This window comes from Watersipora subatra, chromosome 10 (assembly GCF_963576615.1).
Source record: "Watersipora subatra chromosome 10, tzWatSuba1.1, whole genome shotgun sequence".
Lineage (NCBI taxonomy): Eukaryota > Metazoa > Bryozoa > Gymnolaemata > Cheilostomatida > Watersiporidae > Watersipora > Watersipora subatra.
The window spans coordinates 47231786-47250158 of record NC_088717.1 but is presented as its reverse complement, the minus strand read 5'-3'; the positions used below and the strand labels follow the sequence as shown (position 1 = coordinate 47250158).

General features: G+C 35.6%; 1 protein-coding gene across 1 annotated transcript; it reads left to right on the top strand.

Moving 5' to 3' along the window:
- Positions 1–1628: 1628 nt before the first annotated feature.
- LOC137407153 (uncharacterized) lies at positions 1629–14419 on the top strand. The gene is made up of 9 exons (XM_068093755.1): positions 1629–1737; positions 4181–4342; positions 6072–6254; positions 6943–7107; positions 7727–7773; positions 7951–8199; positions 12396–12558; positions 13149–13310; positions 14184–14419. Exons 1-9 carry the CDS (start codon positions 1629–1631, stop codon positions 14417–14419), a joined length of 1476 nt encoding a protein of 491 aa, XP_067949856.1.
- The last annotated feature ends 3954 nt before the right edge of the window (positions 14420–18373 follow it).

The window sequence follows — 18373 nt, the reverse complement described above, 5'->3', positions numbered from 1 at the left end:
TTTGATCTACAGATATGATTTGCCTAGCTGCTCACAGCAAAAGAATTTCTTTTTTGTATTCTTACGCCCTTTTTAGTAGCTAAACATTCTCAACTTATTAACTAAAAATGCGGGAAAATATCAGATTATTATTTACTGAACTAAAAACTTGCTAGAAGTGATAAGTTATCGTAACCCACATTCTCTGCCGCCAGCTGACACACTGATAGGGTGCGACAACCAGCCTATGAACGTTCCAGGAACGGATTATTTACGCTGTAAGGTTTTCTATTTTATATATTAGGTGAATTTTATAAACAATCTATTTTGGCATAAATGACGTTTAGACCTCCTATTGTTAAACCGGAAACAGTCATGTTTTGATATGAAATTTTCGGGAATTTTGATGAGAGGTATTGAGAAAAAAGTTTGGCAGTGTTTTTTTTTATTGAAAAAGGCCAACAACTTTATGAGAAAAGAGGAGCTACGAACAAGCGTTCAATGGTTGACGCACAAAACAGAGAAGAAGTTTTCAGAGACCATAAAATTTTGGGGAATTAGAAGCTGATGCTCAATATAGGGCAGTATGCGTATGATTATGGAAAATCCAGTTTGTTGGTATTATTGCTAGTAGGAGTGAGGCCAAAGATATAATTGGCTAAAAAACAAGCCACACAGTCATTTCCAGTCACAGGATTCAGCACCATTGCATCAAACAACGCATGCTGCAATGTCTATGCTTACATTATTCAACGATATGATTTGCTCTCAGACAACGTCCTCTAATTGGATTGGCTGCTGAAATAGATTGTTTATAAATTTCCCCCATGTATCACGGGCATTAGGACATCATCTTCACTTTGTCTTGATTAGCAGAGCTGTTCGGACAGAGCATAGCTAGCCAATCATGAAGTTTTTTACAGCATCCATCTCTCTTGCTTGGTAAGCTTTCAGTTAAGAACTATCTTTTGCTAAATATGTCTTGCCTTAAATGCTGCTCTTTAATATGGATTTAATTGGCTTGATAGCACACATGTACAATCATGTATATATGGTATCCAGTTTTTAAAAGGTTTCAGAAAACCTACAAGATTATCGGACAACGTCTAAAATATCCTTCCATATCAGAGAGTTATGTATGTGTCAAGTTTGTCAGCTCATTAGTTTTACTAAAGCCGATATGAGATAAGTAAAAGTAACTGGTAAAAATTTGCAGAGTTATCAGCCTATGTTTTATGGTGGTTCAGAGATACTTGTTGCTATAATGCCAGTAAACTTGAGCAAAAAATGTACAATTTATGTGTACCTGATTACGTGACGAATAATCCTATGCATGCTACGCGACACTCTTCTATGCAGCTATGTCACTTGTGTTCTTCTTGACAGCCATTTTATGTAAAGGTCATCTTGGCAGCTGTATCACTTTGGATCATGTTGGTAGCTATGTGTCTCTTGTAGGATTTTTTGCAGCTCTGCCACCTTGGGTTTTTTCCACAGCCATGTCATCTGGGTCTCCTTGTTACCTCTGTAACTTGGAGTCATCTAATGCTGAAAAAGTTGCTTTACACAAGTACTCATACATATATCATTTGCAAAAAAGTTTATTCAGGATGCTAATATTTCTATTTAAATTCAGCATAAGTGCTTCGATGGCTTCCATGCATGTGGAAGGAGCATTTGGTCTCATTGACGATGATTCTAATCGATGGATATCAAAGGCTGAGTTTGAAAACATCTTTGAAGCCTCCGATGACGATGGTATGACCTATATCAACTCATATGATTATTACCTCATAGATCTATTGTATAAAATAGAGGTATTATATAACCTTGTCTTTCATCTATTAAAACTTTAATTACAAAATCAACCAGATGTATTCATATTTGAAATTACATATTTATTTTTATTAAAATGAGCAAAAATGACAGTCTGACTATTTTTTCTTTTTAGATATCAATGCACTTTCGGGCATGAATTTAAACAAAAGTATATCTTCAAACTTCAAAATTTGACCTAGCAAAGTTCACGACTAGAGCATGCAAGCAAGTTGCTGCCTTGGCTATGCAATCATGTGTATTATATGAAATGAAACCTTTTAAAAAATTGTCTCTGCGCAACGAAAGATTAACTTAGACAATTTTTTTATAGATTTCATTTAAAAACATTGTTTTTTTTTAAATATTCTTAGGTGTTTTTGTTGTTTGCGGTGATCTGATTACCAGAATGTTTTAAGATTAAATATAATCAAACTTGACCACGGCTACAACTCTCAGAAGTAAATATGTATGAAATGATGTCACTAGTTGTTATTGTTGTGGATAGTTAATATCTGCTATTGTGTTCAAATTGAAGTGTTCCTTGCCTTCATTCTGTTGGTCTCTTTACAATGTAGTCATCAAAATTGCCATTTTGATTGATCTAAGCGTGTTATTCGAGAACAATTTTGATCGATTTTGACCTCAAATTTAAAAAAACTTGCCAATGATAGAAAAATACTGACATGTTCAGATAACTCTACAAATATATTGGATGTAAGTCATCTTGAAGGTGCAAGCTGGGCACAATCACTTGAAAATTAAAACACTTAAAAAATTAAAAACTACTCTGTTATATTAGACTTTAAGCTAAAACTTTAAGACATTACAGATTTTTTCACACTGTCACAGATAAGAAAATTTAAACTAAGCAATTTGGCTATGATTTAACTCCTTCTTTCCAAAATCATAAGTTTATAATGTCATTTTACCATGGTATTCATTGTATTTTTGTAATAAAAACTTAAAACGACTGGTTTTAATGGCTTGAATTTGTTTATTGACTTTGAATTGTATACACATTGGGTGATGCAAGCTAACTAAACTCATACCTTGTGTACAATGATATACTATCAATGCTGAGATACTTAAAGTAACTTGTTGTAATGGCTTGAATTGGTTTATCAACTTTTAATTGCACACACATCGGGTAATGCAAGTTAGCTAAACTCATAGCTTGGGTACAATAGTATACTATTAAAGCTGAGCTGTTACCTCAGGCTATCAAAAGTATGGAGTATGAGGAGAGCTTTAATTCTTAATTCTTGATTTACAAAGTATTCATCATCTACTCAAAGAAGTTCCAAGGTATGCAACTGGTTATATGCTGTAATTTGTTATAGATGCAACTGGCAACTTAAGTTGATTTGATTATATATTATATTAAATTAAGCTGTAAAGTCATACAATAAAAATCACTACAGTAAAGTAAATGTTATTAAAAGTAAATAAAATTAAGTAAACACAATTATAAGTCGACAACTATTTTACTCACACAGTGACAAGTTGACAACTATTTTACTCACACAGTGATGAGTCGACAATTATTTTACTCACACAGTGATGAGTCGACAACTATTTTACTCACACAGTGATGAGTCGACCACTATTTTACTCACACAGTGATGAGTCGACAACTATTTTACTCACACAGTGATAAGTCGACAACTATTTTACTCACACAGTGACAAATTGACAACTATTTTACTCACACAGTGATGAGTCGACAATTATTTTACTCACACAGTGATGAGTCGACAACTATTTTACTCACACAGTGACAAGTTGACAACTATTTTACTCACACAGTGATGAGTCGACAACTATTTTACTCACACAGTGATAAGTCGACAACTATTCTACTCACACAGTGATGAGTTGACAACTATTCTACTCACACAGTGATAAGTCGACAACTATTTTACTCACACAGTAATGAGTCGACAACTATTTTACTCACACAGTAATGAGTCGACAACTAGGTAGTTTACTCCTACAGTGATAAGTCGACAATTATTTGACTCCTATAGTGATAAGTCGACAACTAATAACTTATTTGTACTCTAACAAGTTGACTACTATTTTTGGTTTAATTGGGTTGCCATGTCATGAATGATTCTTGTATGGCCTAATCTGGAAAACATTTTTGTTGAAAATGAAATTATTGCCCATGAAATGTTGTAATATTAACTACATAGAGCTTATAATACGGTACCATTCTATCATTGCTAAATCAAAGACAAGGTCTCTTTCTGCCTTTCTTCTAGGCATGTTATGCTGTTATTATTCCATTTTCCAAATTTTACAGCATAAAGAAAATTTATAACAATAATTTAGACATTGTTTTATTTATATGTCATCTTTAAAAATACAACCTTCTTTGCAGATGATGGCCAGGTCGATGTCACCGAGTTTACAAGCCTCTTCTCCATAACAGGAATTAGTGCTGAGGACTCTGTTTATCTAGCTTTTTTCATAGACCAAAATTCAGATCTCTTGCTGGACACTACTGAAGTCAGCAGCTACTTCACAAGCATCGATTTCGATGGTAAGTACTTCACACTGCTGAGGCCTTTTGTCACAATCTCTTAATTACGTCTTGTATTAAGGTGCAATTTAGCAAAGAAATGAAACATAAATGTTACAAAATATAAAATGTTACAAATGTAAATGCTACATTGCTGTAACCTTTATATATAAATCTCAATGTATCTCTGTTTGTCTAACTATAGCAATGAAGTTTATAGTCTGTTTTTCACTATCTTTTGAAAAAAATTTTGTTTCATCCAATAAAAGGGCAGCGAGATTTCCGTTGTTAGTCGTTGGGGGTTCGACAATAAAAAATAATAGGGAAGTTTGGTTGTAGAGCAAAATACAAACCTGATCAGATATATCCAGGAATATATCTCAACCAGTGTGTATGCCAACATAGCTGTCTGCATCTGAAGTACTTCTACTTCTATACTATAGAGATAGTAGAATACTATAATGAGACCTTATATAGTTGTACACCGAGTATTATCGATTTACCCTATGCTTTTTTCATTCCTATAGAAGCCTGCCAGACAAATATTTCAGTAAAAACTCAATCATTTTAAATGCTTCTTATGAAGTCTTTAGTCAACCTCATTTAAGCAAAATATCCTTTGAATTTTTAGTCTATGAAACAATCGCACAGACTTCTACAGATCTTCTACACAGTGATTTGTTGTAGATACCAGCTGATGAACAAAATAGTCGTTCAATAAATATCAAGCTTATAAAAGTCTAGGTTAGGCCATTTTTTCATCGTTCGGCAATAAGGTATTGCTTACTTTTTTATCTTTTAACCATTAAAGCTCAATCTCCTGTTTGGTGGCTTAATAAAATCCCACTGACATTCTACTGATAAATTTCAAAGTTTTTAAAACCCAGGCAAAACTAAAATAATATAGAAGTCAATAAGGCTAGTCATTTTATTATCATTTGACAATATGTAGCTACCATATGCACAGTATTTTTACTTTCGATTGTTTCTCCGGTTTATATAGTTAGAAACAACGCTTTAATTTTATACAAAGTATTTATTAGATGAATAAATTATGAATTATTTTGGTCAACAATTTAAGATTTTGGAAATCTACTGGATGGTTAGGCTAGACTTTCAAAACTAAACAGCCCACCTGTATGCTGTTGATACTGATAGGGCCAGCTGCGTTGACAGTTACCCTAGCCACTTAGTAGACATATGTTATAGTATATTGTTACGTTGCCCCTGCTTTTTTATAAGTACAAGGATTTCCGTTAAATGTACAGTATATTGGAGCAGTTTTAAAGTCCAGCGTTGCTCCAAGTTACAATGCAAAGTCTCTCTTGAATACTCTTTAGTACAAAGTATGGATGCAAAGCGAAGTGCAGTGCAAAGTAAAACAAGCATAATCACTCAACCAAGTTTCTAAAAGATATTGTAACATGGTGGAGAGTATTACAACCAGTTATCAGTCAATGGCTGGTTAACTAAATTCTGTAGACTGTATTGCATATTGAAATGTTTTGTTAGCTCTCAAAACACTTATGTTTTTTTGGTAGAGTTGTGTTTGGCTAGCTATATCTCAGCTTCTGGTTGGTCAATCTCCTTGATTATTTTTTTAAAACACCAGTCAACACCTCAAGATAAATAATAAAGCATAATAATATTATGTTTTTTCTATTCTTCAACTGAATTATGTAGGCTGCGATGAAATGTTTTGTTAGCTCTATGAGTAGAAACTACCAAAAAGTGTGTTCAATTTTTTCAGGAGATGAGAATTTGAGCTACAACGAATTCGCGTCTCAGATGTACAGCTTTCTTTCACAGCTGCAGATAGCTGATGCAGAAAAGGTTAAGTGGAACGAGTTATTTTACTATGCAGATAAGGAGCGCGATAGCAACCTGGCACCTACAGAGTTCTCGTTTCTCTTTATCGCTGCTGACACTGATGGTAACTTCTTGCAAATATGTTTAGCCTATTAAGGGTTGAACCTGTCAACCTCTCAAACCTTTTTAGTAAATGAATGTGTCAATACAATCGAGAGAGCGTTGTTGTTCTTATAAGACTTGTAGCATTTTGTTTTTCATGACCTATTGACCTATTCGATGTTTTATTTGCCTATTTTATGTATGTCAACTTTTTATTGGCAATGGTAACCATAAAAGGTGGCGGATTTTCGCTACATTAAAAAAGAAGAAAACTGAAAAGACAGAAATCATGAATTATTGAGTGAGTTGAACAGACCTGTTTTAAAAGTTGATATTCAAATACTATTGTTGAGTAGTCGGGGTTAGTGAATTGAAGATTGCAGCTACAGAAAGTTTACGATGGTGAACTACGACTGTAGTTTACGACTGAAATATACGATGGTGGACATGGCCTGTTGGTTTCACGAAATAGAAAACTATGTTGGTCATGTGTGAAAGGATAAATATAACTACTCTGAGCATTGTTATGCAGGATTCTGAAACCTATAACAGATCTGAAACTGCACTTCATCAGTATTGCAAGATTATGTTTCTTATACTAAAGCCACCTTTTATCTGTAAAAGTAGCCGCTTGATTTGCAAGACAAATTAATTTTAGTTTTTGTACATCGGTGCTGATGTGAGAGCAGAGTGATTAATTTGATTCTTAGGTTCCAGGGTGATCAGTGAGGCAGAGTTCATCACCTACTGGCGAAATAAAACTTTGGCCACAAAAGACAGAGCTAAGCGTATGTTTGGTAAATTAAATTTAGATGAAGGAGAACTTGGCAGTAATTTGGAGAAGACAACTCTTTTTGCTACCTTTGATGACGACAGTAAGCAATTTTACCACTTTGTTTTCTATTGATTCTCTTTAATTCTTTGCTCTTCATTGTTATGCCATGAGTTGGTCGTCAAAGGATGCGTTAAGTTGAAACTGAGTTTAGTTGACTTATCCGTACTTTCAGATTAGCAATAGGCCTATAAATGTTTAAAGGTTGACTCGCAACAAAATTCACATTACAGTTATTTGGTATCAAATGATTCACCATGTCCTACTCTGCTGTGTTTTAAGTGTAAAATATGTGGAAATGTAATTAAAAGCTCTTAAAAGCTAAAAAACAAACAGTTAATTGCCACCATCACAAAACCGCTCTAAATTAGAGACTCTTACCAGGACGGCTCAAATGGAACATAGATGATCGAGATGGCTTTTGTTTACACTCTGGTGCAACATCATTCAATATAACCGTGTCTATTGTTCTTACGCATCTGTTTTTTTGTCATTGTAATGTCACTGTCACTTTCATCACTAATATCTTATAACCTACCATGAAAATTCATATAACACGGCTATTGGGATGTTTCAAATTTATTGTAGATAGCATACTGTTTGAGTATATGAAATTTATTATTAATAACATGTGATTTTAATGTAAAAGTATTATGTTGTAGGCTCGTTTTTTGTCAGCAAAGAAGAGTATGAATTTGCAATGCTTAATGTAAGTTGATACATGAGCTGCTCTATGAATCACTCTATAAGTCACTATGATAGACCCCTATGTGCTATGAGTCCTTCTATGGGTCACTATGATAGATCGCTATGTGCTATGATTGCTGTATGAGTCACTATGATAGACCTCTATGTGCTATGATTGCCGTATGAGTCACTATGATAGACCTCTATGTGCTGTGAGTCGCTCTATGAGTTGCTCTATGAGTTGCTCTATGAGTTGCTCTATAAGTCGCTCTATGAGTCGCTCTATGAGTTACTCTATGAGTTGCTCTATGAGTTCCTCTATGAGCCGCTCTATGAGTTGCTCTATGAGTCACTCTATGAGTTGCTCTATGAGTCACTCTATAAGTCAGTTTATGAGTTTCTTCCTGACTTGCTGTATACCTTTGTTAGAACTGCTGGGGTTATCCTAGTATTGTTTACGGTCGGTTTATCTTGGTATAGTATTAGTATAACCGTGTTGAACAAGATTTGGAGCAATGGAAACTAGAAATGTTTACCAGCTATGTCAAAATTACAATAATATATGGTATGCACAACAAATATTGGGTTCGTTTCTAATTTTTGATAGTTTTAGGCTTGTTAACATTCTTTGAATCAAAAGGGAAAAATTTTCCCACGACCAAACACAAGCGAAGCAATTGTTTGGGAGATTTATGGTAAATGCATATGTGCACACAACTCACAAAGAGTATTCATCATTTGCCATGATCAAACCCTTGTACCGAAATGCCGTCAAAAATTTACCAATTTTTGTGTAGAGTTAAGTATAATAAAGATACAAACCACATATAAACCTGATTAAATATGGTACCAAGTCTTTGAAAAATTGAGACCATATCCTAAAACTTACCCATCCGATCAAATAATACATAACTAGACAGATTAATTTGGCCTAAAATTGCCATTAAAACTTGACAAACCTTTTTTAACAAAAATTAAGACCGGCAAACAAAATGCCAATAAACCCGTGCGACAGATAATAGAACTATTAAGCCATGGGCATATCACATAAAAAATTGTGCACATTTCACCAGTATATGGCATTGTCCAATTGCCAAAGGTTTCTGTAATTAACGTAGAAGTACTGAAAGGTAATCGTTTCTTTTTTGCCGATTTTATTATTCGATTTAATTACTTGATTTTATAAGATTATCATAAGATTTAATTATAAGATTAATCATTTTATTTTACAAGTTCAAAGTATATAGTGACCAATGGTGTGCAACATGTTACTGCTATTGCTTATCTAAAGATTTTGTTGATGGTACTACGGCCGTGCCCAATATCACGGTTCTGCCCAGCCGTTTTTAATATCTGCAAAATTAAGTATTAGGCCTACATTTTTTTATAGATATACATCTATTTCTATGACAACCAACTAAAATATGTTTTGATTTTTAAATTCAGCCTAATTTTTTGGATATAAACTCAGAAATCTGAATGAATATCACAATTTCTTGATATTGGTTGCTATGGTGTTTTGAAATGTAACAAAAATTGTTTACATTTCACTGGTTTTCGTTTCTCAAACTTTAACACCAGTTTTCTCAAAATTTTATTTTCGCACTAATGGTAAACATGCATTCAGTTTATTGACCATAAAATCTGCTGTAATTAAGTTGGAATCAAAATTTTTTTGCAAAAATAACTAAGAGTTTTCTCCTTCTGTTAGTGGAGATAACTCTAAATCTCACACAACCTACTTAACCATGGTTTCTGTGATCATGACCCATTTGTTCACTTTGATTACAGATCGCAGTCAAAACCATTATACATTCAACACAACCAACTTTCAAACTGTGTATATTACACAACAGCTTGCTATTTTACTTCTAGTATTGAATGCCTCCTATTGCAGGGGAGAGATATAAACATATAACCTTTTCCTTTCATTATTGCTGTTTGTTGTACATAATAACACCCAGTACATTACAGCTACCATGACAGCTACCATTGCAGCTCTTATTGCAGTTCTCCTACTGCACTGCAGTGCAATTTGACTGCTAATATTGCATTTCTCAACCAGCAGTACCCTTTCTTTTTTCCATTATCACTTTGGTCATGGGCTGCATGACTGGGGAATTTCTAGTATATATATTTTAGGCCTATCTTTGTTTTATCTAATTTAAACACAAACTTTAACAAATTATCTGTAGGTTTTATTGATAAGTATCGGTATTTCCCTATCATTTACAATTGTTGTTGATGTTTGAAGTGACTTGATTGCCAAGATGTTTTTGGGTTAAAGTTGATATAATTTTATCAAGATTAGAATGCTAAAAAGAAACTTGTGCGAATTGACATCCCTAGTAGTTATGAGTGTGGTAGTTGATATCGGCTATTGCATTCAAGTCGCAGAGTTACGCGTCTCTTTCCTGTCGGTATCTTTGCAACTATAGACATCATAATCGCAGTTTCGATTGATCTGAGCGTTTTAATCATGATCGAGTTTAATCGATTTTAATCTTAAAACATTCTGGCAGTCAGATAACCTCAAACGTCAAAAACAATAGCAAATAAATGAAAATTTTTTGAAAATTTTCCTCTAAGTTTTTACCAAAATTTGTGCACATTAATCTTTGAGCATTCAATGAAGGCCTGGCCTGTTCAAATATGGTTGATTAAAGACTTTATCAGAAGCATTTCCGAAAGCATTTCTCAGAAACATATTATAATGGTTATTATTCTGATAAATGTTTTCAGAAATGCTTCTGATAAAAATATTATAATAGTTACTATGTTATCATTATAACATTAAATATTGTTACATATAATATATAAACAATAGCATTTAATGACGGAACAAAATTAAAGGGCTATTCCAGCGTCAACTACTCCATAAGTATTATGTTACCAACATTGCAGTAACCTTTATATATAAATCTCAATGTTTCTCTGTTTGTCTAACTATAGCACTGAAGTTTTTAGAATGAAAATTCCACCACAAACTGAATTTGAACTCACAACCTCCAGTCTGTCATACATCTGGTTATCCAATACACTACACAGTCTAACTTTCTATGCCATGAAATAAATTTGACACATAACTGGAATGCATGTCAATATTTCGTGGCTTCACGTTTTACACAGAAGCTAGCTTTATGTGTAAGGCTAGATGCAGTGTTTAATTATACAAAAAATAAATCTGTGAAGCCTTACTAGAAGAAAATGCATGTTTGCGAGTGAAGAGACATGCTTAAACTCATATAGCCAACAAGACTACTGCAATCAGTATAGATTTGTAGTAGATACTGCAGCCGATACCATTAAGATACACAGAAATAAACACAGTAAACTTAAATAGCATGGTACACAAAAATGCATTGATTCAGAAACTAAATGTTGATGTTAAATAGGATGGTTAATAATAAATTTTTTGAACAAAAACTTTTTTATTATTCATGCAATGCTGGTTATTCACTTTGTAATATTTACCATGAAAAAGCATTTATTGTTTCACAGACTAAAAATTCAAAGAACATTTTGCTTAAATGAGGTTGACTAAAGACTTCATAAGAAACATTTATACACTTGTTTGTTTAAAATGATTGAGTTTTTACTTAAATATTTGTCTGGCAGACTTCTATAGGAATGAAGAAAACATAGGTTAAATCGATAATACTCGGTGTAAAACTATATAAGGTCTCATTATAGTATTCTACTATCTCTATAGTATAGAAGTAGAAGTACTTCAGATGCAGACAGTTATGTTGGTATACACGCTGATTGAGATATATTCCTAGATATATCTGACTAGGTTTGTATTTTGCTCTACAACTAAACTTTCCTATTCTTTTTTATTGTCAAACCCCCAACGACTACGACGGAAATCTCGCTCCCCTTTTATTGAATAAAACAAAAATTTTTCAAAAGATAACAAAAAACAGACTTTTGCAATAAAATAATACAATATAATATTGGTAGATCATTCTAAGAATAGTCTAATGGGTTCAAACAGTAGCAACATATAAAAACAGCTGATTTTACAACTTTCTTGTTTCTTCCTTTTTATAATTTGATTAAAAATTGTTTTCTTGTGTATAAGTAAAATGAACAGACCGTGTTTAGGAGTGATGACGTTACAATATTTATTTTTGATACATGGAATAGATGAACGTTTGGAGTCACTTAGGCAATATGTTGAGAAAAAACTTCTTGGTCTTCATAATGGATTCTCGCACTCTTGCAAACAACAGGTTGAGCTGCAAGCCCACACAACAACCCAACACTTCTAAAAAGAGTGGGGTTTGATGGGCGTGGATACAAAGTGTTTTTACGCCCTAGGACCCAAAACCATAAGGAGAGTGGGCACTTTACCTTGAAGCCCTTTTCTATAACTGCTGAAAGTATTTAATCCCTTAGTTTTCCAGTATCAGAGACTCATAGAGATAACATGTAACAAAAAATAGCCACTAAGTAGCTCAAGCACTTGTATCTGACAACAGTGGTCTAAATATAAAATGTTTGCAAATAAAATAATTTGCTGGAGTTATATGAAAGATCACTGTGCAGAAAGGAATCCTTTATTGTAAGAGTTGGTACAAAGTTCTTTTACTATGAATGTTCTTTCACTTCTCTATACTCATTATATACACATATTTGTAGTTTTTCCATCAAGTGATGGTCGATGTCGGTGCACAACTCATCAGTGATTTTTATAGCCCTAACCTTGAAAGACACATAGTCTTCAACAGCATTGATGCCGATAGCAATTGTAAGGTTTCCGCAGATGAGTTTACTCAGCACCGAAGTTCTTTTGACATTAACGGTGAGTCTAATCTTCAACCTCCGCTTTATTATAGTTTTTCATTGAGTCATGGAAGATTTTGAAAAAATCTGGCTTTGAAAAAAATACTGTTGCTTATTTAACAGAAATGCCACTTTATTAGTGCCTTTTAGCTTCAAGAATGCGATGCTCTCTTGTAAGCTGATTATGTCTACAGGCTATCTGTCTCTTTTGTTAGGCCTACTAATTAATAGCTCTCATGTGTGGCCATACGTTTGCAGAGTGTTCAATAGTGTTATTTAGTTGGAAAATGAGATGTCCTCTAATAAACTGCTTAGGAACACAGCATATTTGTTTTTTGGAAGATCAATGCGCAAAAGGTGGGTAGTTATCTATCATAGAGTTTGAACATTTGATATTATATATATATATATATATATATATAGCTTAGTATAAAGGGGAAACGCCTATGTTCAAGTCTCATGGATGATGTATATGTTTATACATGTACGCTCGATTAGCAGTTTTCAAATTTTTACTACTCAGCTTTCTATAACTTTTAGGTACAAACTTTTTAGAATTGCAACCATATTTAAGTGATACAGTGTACATGTAATCTTTAATTGTTGTAGGGGATGGGATTTTTAGCCTGAGAGAATTTGTATCGTATCTGGTAAATCAAGGCTCTAGCCTGAAACCAGCTCTCTACCAATTCGTTTTCCTAGACACTAACAGTGATGGTAACCTCAACTCTTCCGAGCTCGCATGGCCTTTTGCTGAAGGAGACCGAAACAGTAAGCATTCTTTTTTCTCTGTATACTCACTATTTCTGTCCAGTTAGTATGTCAAAGGAGGACACAAAGTTCATTTTAACAAAACATTTTGTGAGAGTTTGATGTAATTGCAACGTATTGACTTATTGACCTATTTACTTTAGTCTGCCAGTATTGCTGCAAGCTTTTATCTATCGATGTTTGATTTTTTACCGAGAACCACTGATCGATCACTTTTGAAAATGGAGCAACGAGTTTAAACTATGTCACATACTGTCATTATGTAGTAGTTAGTACTCCAGACTATGTCATATTTTGCTATGGTATAGTGGTTAGTACTCCAAGCTGCCAAGCATCAGATCAGTGGTTCAGAATTTCAAAATCCGAGCTTAAATTGCTTCTGTGACTCAATATGGTGACAATGCCCAGTGGCTGTGTTATAAAAGCTGTGTTTAGTTATAGCTATTTAAATCTAGCAACAAAAAATCTGCTTCACACTGAATTTGAACCTCTGAACCTTCAATTCTGCAGACATGCACGATAGCGAGTACGCTAAAATCTCAGCTAGTGTTATCCGTTAATACTTACCTGAAGGAAAGTGCTTAAACTCACATTGCCAACAAAACTAACGCAATCAGTATAGAGCTGTAGCAGGCACTGCAGCCAGTATGGCATAAATTACATATAAATAAATACACTAAACAGAAACAAACAAACATCTTTCTTTTAAAGTAAGAATGGTAAATGTTGTATAAGTTGATTGAAACTAAGCTTTTTGTGCAAAAGCAGTTTTGCAAAAAAAAGCACTCAGCTAGTTTATATACAAATAATAAATGTGCAATAAAAGGGTCAATGATTGTCAATATCATATCTCGGCGCATTTGTATGTTACAGGGGATGGTCAGATTGACATGGACGAATTTAACAGAGCTATCAACTATCTTGAAGATGATATTCTGGTAGCAGCTAAAGCGAGTCCACTGTTAGGGTCTATCCTCTCCGCTTCTGATGTCGATGGTGACAATTATTACACTGCTGACGAACTTAATAGCATCACTGCTTTCGCTGACATCGATGGTAAACACTATACGTATCAGCACCTTTTCAAGGACAATCTGATTTCAATCTAACATTTCTCTATATAGTGTATCTAACATTGTTTGTTGCTATGGCAACGCAAATGTCGCTATGCACTGCAAAATGTTATGCTTATCTATGCGTCCACCACAGCTTCCACAAATTATTATGCTAATTTTTAAATTTATAGCATTTTTTTCGTGTGTTCAATATGCTTAATGTAGTGTTAATTTTAGATGCGCACTTTTGTGAATAAGAAAAAATGAGCTGACACAGTCAGTCATAGAGTTATAATATAACCAAGCTCCCTCAAATTTTGAACTATGATGGTTTAGGCATCGCTAAATCAGAATCAGTTTTTTAAATCTGTTTTCACACCTAGCCGATGATCTGAATGATTTGGTCCACTGACTGACAATTATGCCGTGTAGAAAAAGCAAACGTTGCAAAATAAATTTTATCAGATTTTGCCCGATCGATAGACAAATCTAGACCAACTTCCAATTTGAGTAGCCCATGAAATCGCTTTGACAGCAAATCACGCATTGTCATTTAAAGTGACAATGTGTAATTTGTAACTTTACATGACAGTTTTTTTGACAGTTTTAATCTGTCAAAAACTGTTTGATTGCTTATATCGACTAATTCAGCAGTGCAAAAAAATTGAAGCCAAAAGATATTATTGAAGGTATATGACAACTATAAGATGTTCCTTCCATCGAAAGCAACAATCAGAACGCAGCTATCCGAGCAAACGATGGAAATATTTTTGTGTTAAAAACGTTTGTTTTTGTTTCTGCATGTAATATACCCTACAGGATGAAAATTTTCGTTGGTCATAACAATTCGCAGTTTCGCGAAGAGTCAATTCCACGAATTATTAAATTCCGTGAAATAATTGTTGTATAAAGCAATGTACTCACATGTACTGATGTGACGATGAAGAAGCCTCTGTCTTTCGTTACACTTCCTTATATCCTCCCCCATACTGCCTTACACTAGCTAATCTACTAGCTTTACCCAGCTTTATACCCTCACCGTAATTACCAAGACCACCTGTACTGCCTTGAGCTTAGACACCAATATAGCCTGAGCCTAACAAATCCCATAATACAACATGCCCTTTCTTTTTTTCTTTTTGTTTTGGGCCACTCCATCACTACCAACAAGCAGACGTAGTAACTTACCTTACTTGTGTTGCTCGTTACCTGACTCCATTAGGGCAGTCTCCATAGGCTATGCCTCTGGCTTGTCTGACCCTGTGCCACCGTCTAAAGTACTCTTCTCGCTACTGCCAGCTCTATTGCCAGTCTGCACTGGCTTTTCCATCACCCTGACCTCCGCCGCTACCAATACTTTTGCTGTGACCACTGTCACTACCAACACTACTTCCACCAACAACTCCAACACTACTACCACCAACCCTGACTAGCCTGGAGTCTTTTGGTTGGGTCAGTAATGACTCCTCAACCTCATCTCCGTTTCTTCCATCTTTACCTCGCTCTCCCAGTAAGAGGCAGGCTCGACAGCTTCCTGTGGGAGGTCTCCACCTGGGCCGTAACCGGCTGCACAGGGGATGGCACCACAGAGCTGGGAGTTGGCATAGGGCCAGACCTATCTAGCTCGACCTCACCTGCAACCAGTGCAGGTCTGCTACCAGCAGTTCTCCTCTGAACCTCGGCTAACTCCTGCACCACTACCCTGAATGCCTTGACATTTTCCAACTCCATGACTGCTGCCTTTCGTTTGGCTTTCAGTTTAGCCAATTTCTCCTTCGACTTCCTCCCCACCTCCCTTTCCTCTCTTTCAATCTCTGCTACCTTTTTCTCATGACCTTCTCTGTCGAACATTCCATTGCTGGATACCTCGGCTAAAAAAGAGCAAACCTTTTCCATTACAGACACTGGTTCAGCTACTTTCTCAGCACTTTCCTTACCTCATCCTGACTGTGTTCTCTATCACACCCCATAGATACTTGCACATCTCTGGTGCCTTAGGCTGTCCCCCGTGGACTACCAATTTCTACGTATTCGCTACTCTTCACTCCCTTGGTTTTACAAGTCCACCAATCTTGACCTGTGTGACCTTTCTTAACTTCGCTCTCTCTTTCAGACTTATTTGTCAGGTTTTGCAACTCGACATCATCTGAAACATAACTTGACCCAGCAATAACGATTCTCGACGACAACGGCTTACCTGGCTTAATACTCCTACACTCCTTAACAGGCTCAAACTTACTTTTGCATAACGCGTTTACAACAGCAAATAGTTTTAGCAGCTTCAACTCAGTTATGCCTAAAAAGTTTGTTTTCAATCCTTTCACCACATGAACTTCAGCATCCATATGCCTGTCTTTACTTTCCACATGAACTATTACACTTCCAACCACTTTTAACTCACTACGACCATCAGTTTCTAAAACTGTAGACGGTTTCTTTAACCGTAGGTTCAACTTATTGGCTGTTGCCTCGGTTAATATTGACACCTCAGCCCCGGTATCGAACGTAAACTCTACATTTACTCCATTAACTTCTAAATACTGCACAATTCTCTGGCCTAGTCAACTGTCATCATCATATTTATCCCTCAAACCAGAGAATCTAATGCTTCTGCCCTTACTATTATCTCGGTACCTTTCATCATACCGACTCTTATCGTGCCTCTCCTTGTACCGGTCCCCCTCAAGCCTATCTATACTATTGTCCCTGTATCTACTCAACTTGTCTCTTATCTCACGGAGGCTTTCTCGGCCCCTGTACCTTTCCCTACTACTATCCCTGATACCATATTGCTCATAGCTATTATTCCGACTACCTCCTGGCCTCCTGCTGTTACCTCATCTGTCGTAACCTACATCTCCTCCCTTATCCCTACCATAACGGGATACATGTCCTTGCCGTCCACAAGAAAAACATTTAATGTGGGGACAAATCCGCATCTCATAGCCACTCCCTCTACAATTATAGCAAACTCTATCTCTACTTTCTCTACTGTTTTCTCCATGTCTAGAGACATACCTTTCCCTGCTACTGTCTCTATACTTCCTACTGCCACTGTCCTTGTTATACTCCCGGCCTCTTGTCCCTTATCTACTAGTATCATGCTCCTCACTACCATAATACCCTCTACTACACTTAGGGCTACCCCTAGGGGAAGATCTACCCACTGAATCATAGCTTCTATCTCTATCATTACTCTTGTACTGCGCTCGGCTATCAAACTCTGATACCTTTGCTACTTCTCTCTTAACCTCACTTTTTAAATCAGTACTTCTACCCTCATTTCTCAGAAATCTATCCGAGTTGTCGGCCATTTCACGAGCCCTCAATGCCTCATGCAATAGTGCCCAAGTAAAATTGGCATTCTTCATTAAATCTCTGCTTACTTCTCTATCTCTCAACCCGTTAACCGCCACTATAAGGGCAAACCTTACCGTATCATTATTGTTAGTCACCTCTGCATATCTGCTCAAACTCTCTACCCGTTGTAAATATTCTCCATCACTTTCTCCAAGTGCCTGCTTAGCCATCAGAAACTTATGCCCCTTTACGAACATACTTTCTTGTTTACCATAATAATCCTGCAAAACCTCTACTGCCCCTTCATAAGTAGAATTTACACCAGCTACGTTTAATCCTGCACCCCTCAATACTTCTCTACCACTGTGCCCAATAGCTCTCAATAGTGGCACTAACCTAGCTCTACCTTTCATAATATGTACTCTATTGCCATCTTCATCATTTACGTAACCTCTCCTCTTGACAGCACTCTCTATACATAAATTCATCTCCTCTATAAATCTCTCCCACGAACCATCACCGTGCTCACCAAACACCAGCTTCGGAAAACCACTCTCCATTCCCACTCAACACAATATATCTCTCACCACAAATCTACTCTACCCCACTTGTACAAGTTTAATGTAATTGTCACCTCCGAACACGCAATAAATATTTACACTTCACCAACACCGATGCTTCACCGCTACAACACTTCACAACACCACC